General features: G+C 39.4%; 2 protein-coding genes across 2 annotated transcripts in view; both read left to right on the forward strand.

Moving 5' to 3' along the window:
- Nucleotides 1-11,295, forward strand: part of LOC104967253 (band 4.1-like protein 1) — a 135,695-nt gene that overhangs the window by 50,652 nt on the left and 73,748 nt on the right. The window lies entirely within an intron of this gene.
- Nucleotides 11,026-11,295, forward strand: part of LOC104967252 (band 4.1-like protein 3) — an 8,369-nt gene continuing 8,099 nt past the window's right edge. Inside the window, exon 1 of the mRNA XM_010796668.1 lies at nucleotides 11,026-11,035. Coding sequence (XP_010794970.1) covers nucleotides 11,026-11,035 — 10 coding nt within the window. The remainder of the gene's footprint in view (nucleotides 11,036-11,295) is intronic.

The raw sequence follows: 11,295 nt of genomic DNA on the forward strand, positions 1-11,295 counted from the left end.
CGGCATACATAGTGAGACGTTTTTAGAAATATATTAATTTGACCCTATAGAAAAGCTGTGTTATTTATGGTGAAGAGTGAGTGTCATTTAAAACAATGTATGATGAGTGAGGTTGTGCCCGGAAAAGAACAAAAAAATACTTTTAACATTTTTTTTTATCTTGTCACTGAGGGCCCTCTTTGCTCAAGGGCCCCTGCCCATATGGTTAATCCGGCCTTGTCAGTATTTAGTTTAGACAGTAGCTGCCGGGTCCCGCATGAGCTCAGCCCCCTCCTCTTTATTTCTAAAGCTTTATACCCCAAATCAGCACTTTTGAAACAGGAAGTGAAATAGAGCGATATGAGGCATGGCTGGAATGGGTGATCTGTTTGGTATTTGGAGCAAAACACTTCATAGACATGTTTTTTATATATTTTTATATATCTGAGACCTATGCTATTGCCTAAAAATAGCATGATAGGTGCACTTTAATATGTTAAATAAACATGGACGCTACAAAGATGATATGTTGAATTGTATTGCTAAGAGCCTTTAAACAACACATTCTTTACTGTTTCCAAGTTGTTATTTGACGTAAGATCATGTTCACGTGATTTTCCCAGTCAGTCACTAATTTTCAGATTTTTCAGACAGCCCAGGAATTGAGTTCAGATATACGTTTATTTTACGACATCTGATTTGGTTTCACTCCATTGCCCCAAGTATAATGTATTCTTCCTCAGCCCATGGTACACCCTTCAACCAATGTCATGAAACTCAGGGCCCCTAGTTTTGTTTTCTGTAAACTTGCTAACAGACATAGAAACCTACTGATATTCCAAAACTCAACCTCCTTTGCAAATATAAATAATACATTTAAATAAAAATAATTTTACTATAGTAGGCTACTTTGCTTCCTGTTTTGCTTAGTATGCAAATGATTTGTTAGCAAAAAGGGGAACTGCTACATTCCCATTAAACACACCCGACATATCCATATCAACTTGATATGGCCATTAAACACACATGTTGACCCACAAAGAGGTGCATCAGAAGATGTGAAAGTATAATTTGAGGACATTAATCATTTTTCCAGAGCCTGGCCGATATCTTTTCTTCTTCTTCAGTCTGCACATGTTCTCCTTAAGGCCTCAGCGGGTGACTTGGAAATGAAACCGCACTGTGTGACCAGATTAAACTTGAAAGTCAATATTGCATTCAATCTTTCACTTTGTTATCAGTGCAGTATTGAAGTTCTGGTTATTGGTTAACACATATTGTTTGTTTACTGCAGACTCCCATTCTTGTCTTACTGGAAAATCAGAAGCAGAATTCATACCTCCATAAACATACCTCCATAAACAAACACAACTGAAAGCGTTTCCTGAGGGTTGGCTTTGCTTTTAGTTGTTTTCTTTCCATGGTTTTTACAGACTGCCAACCGGTTGAAATGTATTCACATCACATAATAACAATGACTCTGCTCAGCCTTCTGTGAAATTCGCAGGTGCAATAGCATCATATTTATGTATAATTATAAGGGAGTATTAGACTGAAAAGCATCATATTTACTTAACCTTCTTATACCCTTACTAACATACTATTTAGTATGCTAGAACAAATACTGAGTCTGTTCTTATACATAGTTGGTATGCATAAAAATACCAAGATGTCCAGCATCCGGCACATTTTGCAGTTAAAAAGCCAGCATGCATTTCTGGCTCTTCTGACCCACAATCCCTTGCACTGCAGGTATAGCGTCCAGTATGATCAACAGTATCAAAGTCCAAATTGCAATGTTATGTTGACGTAGTGAGTCCCAATTGTATGCATAGTGGGTGCAATAGTACTTTGTCAGTAAGCTGTACAAAAGAAACAAGTGTTTGATTTGGAAAGTAGCCTCCATTTTAAATAAGAATAACATTCACATTGTATTGCAATAACCCTTATTGAAACAGTCCCTATTATGATTTAGTGGGGTTTCCCTTTCCTGTATTGTTACAGTATTTAGGTTATTGTGCACGTTAATGGTCTGCAAAGGCTAACATCCCTGTGTTCCTTTCAGAGGGAGTTTCTCTGCCACACACTCAAAATAATAAATTCCTTTTGAGCATGCCACAGTAGAGGCACAACATACAATATGAACCTGAACATGAGCCTACTATGTCTTCTTTAAATACCAGTTATTCAGCTTGGATTCCTCCATCATAGAGCTTCATGAAAAGTTGGGTAAAATCATGCACTTGCGTTTATATCTGCGTTTCTCTCAGCCTACAGCATATACTCAGGGACCCAATGTCGTGTCTGCAGAGCAGTGTGTATTTGAGTGTAAGTAAGAGAGAGTGTCCAGTCCTCCAGTATTAAATCCCGCCCACTGACAGGGCTGATGGGACAGATAGCCAATTACAGAGTGCCGGGTCAGCACATTCGGCCTCTCTTATTTCAGGCAGGCAGGCTGCCAGCTTCCCCCTGAAAGCGAGAGCAGAAAGGTGTTTTTGTTTTGGTCTGCTGCTGGACGACTTCTACTATGTCCAGCTGACTTTGTTGGTTTTTGTCTGTTGGCGCCCCGCCTGCTGCGGCAGTGTTAAAGGGGCTGATAGAGATGAGCATCATACACACAAGGTCATGGACTGAGCCAGCATGCACGTCTGTTAAACATCTGTGCTGTTAAAGCTGTTAGTTATGGTTGGATCCAATATCTCTTCTTTTCACCTTTTTTAAAGGTGGGGTAGGTAAGTTTGAGAAACTGGCTCGAGATACACTTTTTGTTATATTCCATGGAATGCTCTTAACATCCCGATAGCAATGAATATCTGAAGTGCTTTGACAAAAAATCCATACAAAAATTTCATCTGTGGAAGCCGTGGCGCTGTAAAAAGCACGACCAATCATCTGAGCCGGACCGGCTAAAGTAACTGGATGGCCTACCTGCCTGTCAGCCTTCCATCTGTGCACAAACTTATCTCGTGCCCTCATTGGTCATGTGCGCGTTCGTGTGTGTTGGAGGAGGGGCTCTGGAAGGAAGTGGCAGATTTTTTCCGGTTGTGTATTTTCAAATTCTAGCGCACTCGAGCTGGTTTCCCCAAAATTACCTACCCCACCTTTAAAGCTTCTATTGAGGATTTTGTATGGATTTTCAAAACTCTGTTCTCATATCTTATTAAAACATCATTACCATGAAATAATGGGCAAAATGCTTTTTGATGTTGTGGTTGTATTAATACTATTCATTGTTCTGTTAGAAATGGGTTTGTTTGTGGCAAGCGGGATAGCAAATGTTACTGTAGTGAAAATGTTGTTTTCAAAAGCCTTAACGCTAACAACTATGTGTTTAAAGACGAATATTTTGTCAGATAAAATCTAAAATGCTCGGGGGTATTTGGACATTTTTGGATCACGAGTTGGAAACGATACATCACAGCCAACACTGGAAGTTACTCCTTCAAATAGCATGTTTATTCATACAGCACCAAAGGCACTTCAGAGTGTTTTACATAAGCGTTCACACATTAATTAAAAACAGTCAATAAAGAGATTGATTGTATTTAAAAGATGACATTGTAATTCGCTGAGGCAGCTTTTAGTTGTTATGCTCCGCAGATCTGGAACAATCTGAGGTCCGTCCCAATCAAATCAAAGCTGAAACCCTTTCTGTTTAGTGCGGCTTTTCCAGAGGTCTTTTAAATATGTTTTGAAATTGCACTTCATCACTTCTTGCAGCATTGTGAGTATTTTACAAGTGAATTGTCTTTTTGTTCAACTTATTTAGTTTTTAATTGTTTTGTGTCATTGCATATCTAAAGGACTTTGAATTGCCTTGTGTCTGAAATGTGCTATACAAATAAACTAACCTTAACCTTCAATACAGAGATACAAGAAGTGTAATAACAAAAAATGGTTAAATGACCTCTGGAAAAGCAGGTTTTTAGCTTTGATTTGAAATAACTTTAAACTCGGGTTAGGGGGTTAAGGCGGACTTCAGAGGAAGCTTTTCTTCCAGATCTGCGGAGCATAAAAGCTACTTCTGTGTGTTTTGGTTCTGACCCCTCTAAGCCTGTCTCAGATGATCTCAATAGCCTCTATATCTGCAACTGTGCAGAAGTACCAGGTTCAAACAAAAGCTGCACATCACTTGAACACTGGTTTAAAATAATAAGGTCAAAAATCAACTATTTGAACTAGCACAGCCCTACTGTAAATCCATCTGATATTGCTTGCATCCAAAAATAAGAAAACACAGACATTTCAATATGGCTTTTTCTATGAAGGCAATCTCAGCCATCTGATACAAGCATACTGAAAAGTGCCTCTAGCATTAGTAGCTTTTTTCCTTCTAGCGTTTTCTTTTTTGTGCTAAGGGTGTTACAGGGCGGCTGTTCATGTCTTAAGGAGGACGCGGAAGAATTTGCCTTTAAGTAAAGAAATGCATTATTCAAGATGTTGCTCACAGGGAAGTAGAAAGGGAATCAGAAGAAGCTGCTGATCTGAATAACCTCTGATAGCTCTGATGCACAGCTCACACGTCAGCATGAATGTAGAACGGCACACGTCGCGATGATGAGTAGCTGCTTAGATAATTTAGAGGGTTTAGAGATCGAGAGGAATTATGGATAGCATGCTTGCAGACCCTCCTCTCCTAAATTATTCATCCACTCAGGTTCCGGGTCAGCCCTTGTTTAGCTCAGATTGATAGATTTGATAACTGCCAGGTTTTTACCAAAGGGACCAATTACACCCCGGGCTGAGGACAGGCATATTAAACAGGAGATGGTCTGTTATGGCTCTGCTATCGATCCGTGAGGTGAAACGCTGTGTGGGGGAGGACACACACACACACACACACACACAGACACAGACAGACAGACAGACAGACAGACAGACAGACAGACAGACAGACAGACAGACAGACAGACAGACAGACAGACAGACAGACAGACAGACAGACAGACAGACAGACAGACAGACAGACAGACAAGCCTAATTGAATAGAGTGATTTTTGGCTTTTGTTATCGTCCGGCACATTTAGATTGACTTATTACTGAGCTGCAGCAGAGCCTTTTGTTTGGTTTAATCAGGTATTTAATATTAAACCAGATCTGAGAATTATAAATTATCTCTGTTTCACGTTAGCAATTAGCTTCATGTAAAAAGGGCTCAATTCAGTTGTCAAAAATGCAAAATGCTGCTAACACAGTTGGAAAGCACAAATCATTTTTTAACAGATGAGGGGGTATTAAACTCACATAACACGTCATTTTATGATTTAAATGTTTACCCAAAAGAAACATAATTATGAATCAGAAAGTCAGAATTGTTCTCCTTCACCACTCGAGCTCTATCACATTTAAAGGGAATACATTTTAGCCAGGTCTGAAACTCAAGCCAAATACTGGTTCGGACTGGAAGAAAATATATTCCACAGTCTTAATAACTCTTTCTCTCAGAATCCACTTGTGTTGTAACCCCAATTAAATCATTTATGTATAAAAGTGGTTGGATGGTTAAAGGTCATTCAAATCTAAAATTACTATTTAGCTTGAGGCAGAATTGGTTGTGCTCAAAATTGCTTCCTTATTTTCCTGCTCCTTCATTGACTTTTCATTATTAACTGAGTGATGTTTTTAAGCCCATGTTTGACTAAGACAGCCAGTATTTTTTGTTTTGGACCTGAAGGCTGTACAACTGGAAGAATGATTGACTTTAAGTTGTTGGTAAATACAGCAGTTTACTGTATGGACTCATATTTCTGGCAAACTGTAGACTATAAGTCTAATATTTTCTCTCTTTTAGCTCAGTTGTTGGTCTCCACCGACTCTCTTTAGCTGCTAAATACTCAAGTTGTGGTCTGGTTGCTGTTTGCTGCTGACCAGGTAGTATCAGCAGATTCTGCCTACTGAACACTAGTGCTAACACATGCTAATAAACACTGTGAGATCTGTGAGAGTGAATATACAGTATAGTTATGGGGTTCGGACAGATCAAATGTATATAATGATTATGTGTGTGGGATGTGTTTATCAGGCAAGTGGACATAAAGAATACAATATGCCAACAGTATTTAAACTATACATATGATGTATGGAGAAAAGCTATGTGTTATTTATCTGCTTGCCGATGTAAGTGCAGTGTGTGCATACTGTTAACACGCTTAATGAGGAGTATACACACACACACACACACACACACACACACACACACACACACACACACACACACACACACACACACACACACACACACAGCGATGCAGTAAGATTGCTGTGCCGCAGTGGCTCTTGGCATGCCCTTAGTCCGAGGATAGCAGAGATTGGATGAGCATATAAACACAATGCAGCAGCTGGTGTGTGTGTGTGTGTGTGTGTGTGTGTGTGTGTGTGTGTGTGTGTGTGTGTGTGTGTGTGTGTGTGTGTGTGTGTGTGTCAATACTTAGTGTTTCTGAAGACTTAGTGTTTCTGTATAACTGAATAATCAGTTATATTAGTATATTTTACCGCAGCCTGTTTTCCCAAAAATGTATTACCTTTAAAAACAAAACTGCATTGTCATAATTGTATTTAAGATATGGATGTTTTGGGCTATCACAAATATGGTTATAGTTCAAGTCTGTAGCAAGGAGGGTCAACTAACCAAAATACATTAACCCATGAGTCCACTGTTTGTGTCCCAATAAGAAGGGGACATATTCTGATCATTTTCAGGTTCATATTAGTATTTAGTGCCTCTACTCTGACATGTTTACATGCTTTAATGTTCACAAAAGGTCTTTATTTTTCTCATTCCCGATGTTGATCACGTGTTAAAAGCTGAGAGACAACATGTCCCCCTTTTTAAAAACTCCCCTGTGTAATTTCCTCCACAGGAATGCATGTTCACGGAGGCAGTGAGGAGTGTGTTGGCTGTCCCACTGTGAACTCCACTCACATTCAACTTAACATTGCGAAACTGTGTCAGCCCATTGACTGTTTCTCCCTGTGGGTTCACGCCTGGAACGTTGTTTATCTCTGGAAGCTGTAAAGAGGGACACAGTAGAGCAGTACTTATATTTTTATAGTAACACACGACAATGGCTTGTGAGTGAGATATGGTGTTTCTAAGATCTTTTGGAAGAAGGCAAATCCTGTATCTAAAGCACAAAAGACTTTAAAGGCAGCTCTGAAATCCTCCGTAAAGGGATTGGGCTGTGAGTTCGAGAGGAATTCTGCCCACTCCGTCTTAGCTCGAGAGGCTGTGGCATTCGCTGTGTGGAAGTCTAACACTGCAGATCATAAGAGTCAATAAAAGCAGAATCGCTTCTCTCGGTAAAATGGCCCAGAGCTTGTCCAGGAATGACCCTCTCGCTCGGATTTGCTGCACTAAATACTTGATTTGAGGAATCGAGATGAAGGATGCCTCGGAGCTGTAGAAAGTCAGAATAAAGAGCCAGTCTAAGAGTACAGATGCATTGATTCTGCTGTTGAATTCTGTGTTCTCATTAGCGCTGGTAAATTAGTGCGTGAACCTTTAAAAATATAATTTAACGAGTCTGTTTCAATTAGAGATGCTATGATTTCAATTGTTTAAACTACAAAGCAAATCATCTACCACAACAGTGTCAAATCAAAATGTTAATTATTTGGTCAGGGTCGGATTCAAAACTCATTAAAGGGGGCATATTATGCTTTTTCGGGGTTTTCCCTTTCCTATAGTGTGTTCTATAGGTTTTAGTGCATTTCAATGGTCTGCAAAGGCTAAAATCCCAAAGTTCCCTCCAAAGGGAGTTTCTCTTCCACACACTTTTTACATTTCAACTCTAGTATTAACTATTAGCTTTCATCCATGATCGAGGTTACATTGAGACACTGTGTTTCTCAATGTCAAGGAAGGATGCTCCAGAGCCACTATTTCAAGCATGCTAAGTCATCGAGTCCCGCCGAAGGACTGTTCCAATGTCCAGCATACTTGGAAATTCTACCGAGGCCGGCGTACTTCGTAGCGAGAAATTTCGAGGCTGCACATGTGTAGACTTCGCGGTCTTAAAATCCCCACAATGCTTTGCGCACGGACCAATTTCCCCCTGTGGTGGAAAATGTAAGGCGGGGCCTCTCATATGACGCACACTTGCTCGCCTGTTCCACTCTTCGTTTTCCGAATGCCAGGAAGGATTCTTCCCTCGCTTCTGAAGGAAGTGACTCGGAAGACATGTGCTACCAAGCAAGCGTACTCGACATTGCGAAACACCCACTGACTTTCATAGTTTGTTATTTTTCAGATTCCATGTATATATTTACATTGGCGATTTTAATTGCACATTCCTTTTCTCAGCAATCACCTTTTCTCGCCTACACATGCTATTCTCAGTGGAGCCCAGTATGTTCAGTGTGGGAGATTGCACTGAGGTTGAACCTGCTCTGAGGTCAGTGTGGTCGTAAATCCAAAGCTGAGATGTGAAAATCCTTAATCTGGAAACTGTTTAACAGAATGAGTAAAAACCCTTATTCACTGTCGTAAAGATGCCGGTAACCTCCGTGAGCCACATGTCGTTTTTACTATACACATTTAACACAACCTTGATGAACACCACTTAAATGGGCAAGCTGGAAACTGTTGTGGGTTGATTAACATAAGAATGGTGCAAAGAGTAGACATTTCTTTGTACTTTGAACATTGTACATTTTAGAGTACTAGACAACAGGCTTGGACTTGTACGATGTGCTGGACTCTTACTGTTGGTCGTTCTTGATGTACATAATTGTGGTTATGATGAGGCATCCTGTTGACTTTATTGGAGTCTTTTTTTAGCAAATAAACAAGACTCCAGCTTTCTAATTTTGATCAAAAAACAAGTTGATGAAAAGCCAGTGTTTTCACTTTGACTTTGAGAAGAAAACAAAACAGCCTCTCTGTGTTATAACCGTGCTGCGTATTTGCAGTGGAAAATAAATGGGTTTTGAGAGCCAATCTCATCTTTAATTTGGTTTTTTCAGCTGTGAAGCAAAAAGCGATGCGAGGAAGCATCATAATGAGATGTGCAACACTCTCCTGGCTGGCTGCCCTCATATACAATACCCATTGTTTTTCATCCTCACAGGCTGTGTTGAGAAAAATCCCAATATGCAGAGCTTAGTCAGCCATGAAACTCAACAGAACTACATCCGCTCTATTCAGGCTTAGGCATATACGAAAACTAATTGAATTTGAATGCTGCCAATCAATTAACTGATTAAGTTGTTCATCAAGTAAAAACACGAGACACTTATAAGGATTGTCAAACTGTTTTTTGTCTTCGGTCATTCATTTTGACATTTAAAGAGGCCCTATTATGTTTTTTTTTTTTTCCAGTAGTGTGTTCTATAGGGTTGTGTGTATGTAAATGTTCTGCAAAGGCTAAAATCCCAAAGTTCACTACAGAGCGAGTTTCTCTCCCACACACTCCCTGAAACGCCTCAATTGGACTTCTTTGTTTACTTCTGTGACATCACAATGTAACACTCGTGCTTCTATTGGCTAGCGCTCCAACACATTGTACATGATAGGCTAAGGGGCGGGACATCTCTAAGCGGTTGACCAATCACAACAGAGCCGGCCAGCTAACCAATCAGAGCAGACTGGGCTCTGGTTTCAGACAGAGGGTGAAAAGAGGTGCTGCAGCACAGGCAGTATGAGAACAATAAAGAGCTTTTTGAACATTACAGCATGGAGACATGTCTTAAAGCACAAAATACAAATATGAACCTGGAAATTAGAATAATACGTCCTCTTTAAGAACGGTGACTCAATGTTGGAAATAATACCTGCACGCTTAAGGCCTTTGAACAGTTTGTAAGATCCTTATAATTAAGATTTTTAGCTATTCGCCACACTAAATTGAACAAACCAGTGTTTTCCCAAATGTTCTGTGTGCTGATTCTTCTACATTTGTTCAAATTGATAATGGTTCCTTATGTCATTTTCAGTTAAATCTAAATGGATGAGATTCTTGTGCTGAGTTCTATTCTGCATCTTAGTGCGTTAACTGTGTTTCTGTATAACCTTGTGCCGTAAACACCCAGCCCCCGCTGGCAGATTGTTCCACAGATGTTGAGCAGTGCTGCCCACTCTGAGTTGCTTTTAAAGGACAAGCTGCAGAGGACACTTAAAGGGGAGAGATCCATGGCAGCAGATCTCACACCACAGACAGCAAACACTCACACATACCCACGTACACAGAAACACACGTTGCACTCTTTTAGTAAAGCACTGGTTTATCCGTAAATCATCTAGTGGTTCCTATGAGTTTATTTCACATGTACAGCTTGCTGAACAGCCGTATGTTTCTGGATAACGTTTGATGACAGTCGAGATTCATATTTTCCTTTTTACACGGTCCTGCGTTACTCCCTATACAGCAGATCGCTGCAGATGATAGTGCACTTTTATGTTTGACAGATTCTGCTCGTTTCACTGGGGTTTGCAGTGTTGGCAACAGGGAAGTAGTGCTGAATAAAAGCTTGGGTAAAGAGTCTTGAGGCTAAAACACAACCAAAGGAAATGAAGGGCTTGTTAAACCAGTGTTATTAAGAACTATGCATGACAGTGTCAGGTTGTTTAAGATCTTGTCCTTATATCGCCCCATATATCCAACATGTTTTTGAGGTCATTGCAGCGCTGATGAGCACATTAACAGTAAACAATTTTGTTTTGTGTCACATATTGATCATAAAATGATAATATATCCCAATCTGTAGGACTTTAAGGTACTACAAAGTAGGGCTGCTCAATTAATCGTATTTTAATCACAATTATGGCTTGCAACGATTACGAAAACAACGTAATCGAAATAAAACGATTATTTTTTTATTATTATTATTTTTTTTTTTTTTTTCATTATTTTTTTTTTTTCATTTTCAATTGAATTATACTTAAAGTTCAGGGTAATTAACTGTTAAAAACATACTGTTAAACATTTTTTTCTCCAAGAAATGTATGTTTTCAAAGTCAATGAATAATAGCATTTGCCATGGTGGCCAAAACATTTTTATTTGGTCTTAAATTGTAGTTCAATATTTATTTCCTGTTACTTCTGGACCATGACGATGGGTGGGCCAGCCTTTAATGTTTAACTCAGTGGAATATGTTGAATATTTTTTACCAAAATGTTGGTGTTGTATATATGTTAAGGAGTTTTCAGGTTTGTATTTGTTTTAAAGTACAATAAATGGATGTTGAATAGTCAATTAATAATCGCAATTACAATTATTGACCCAAATAATCGAGATTATGATTTTTGCCATAACCGAGCAGCCCTAGCACTTGGTCATATGGAGGGGGAGTGAGCTGGGGAAGGACAGTTTTTGTTG

The sequence above is a fragment of the Notothenia coriiceps genome, unplaced genomic scaffold (genome assembly GCF_000735185.1).
Source record: "Notothenia coriiceps isolate Sejong01 unplaced genomic scaffold, NC01 NC01_scaffold00037250, whole genome shotgun sequence".
NCBI lineage: Eukaryota > Metazoa > Chordata > Actinopteri > Perciformes > Nototheniidae > Notothenia > Notothenia coriiceps.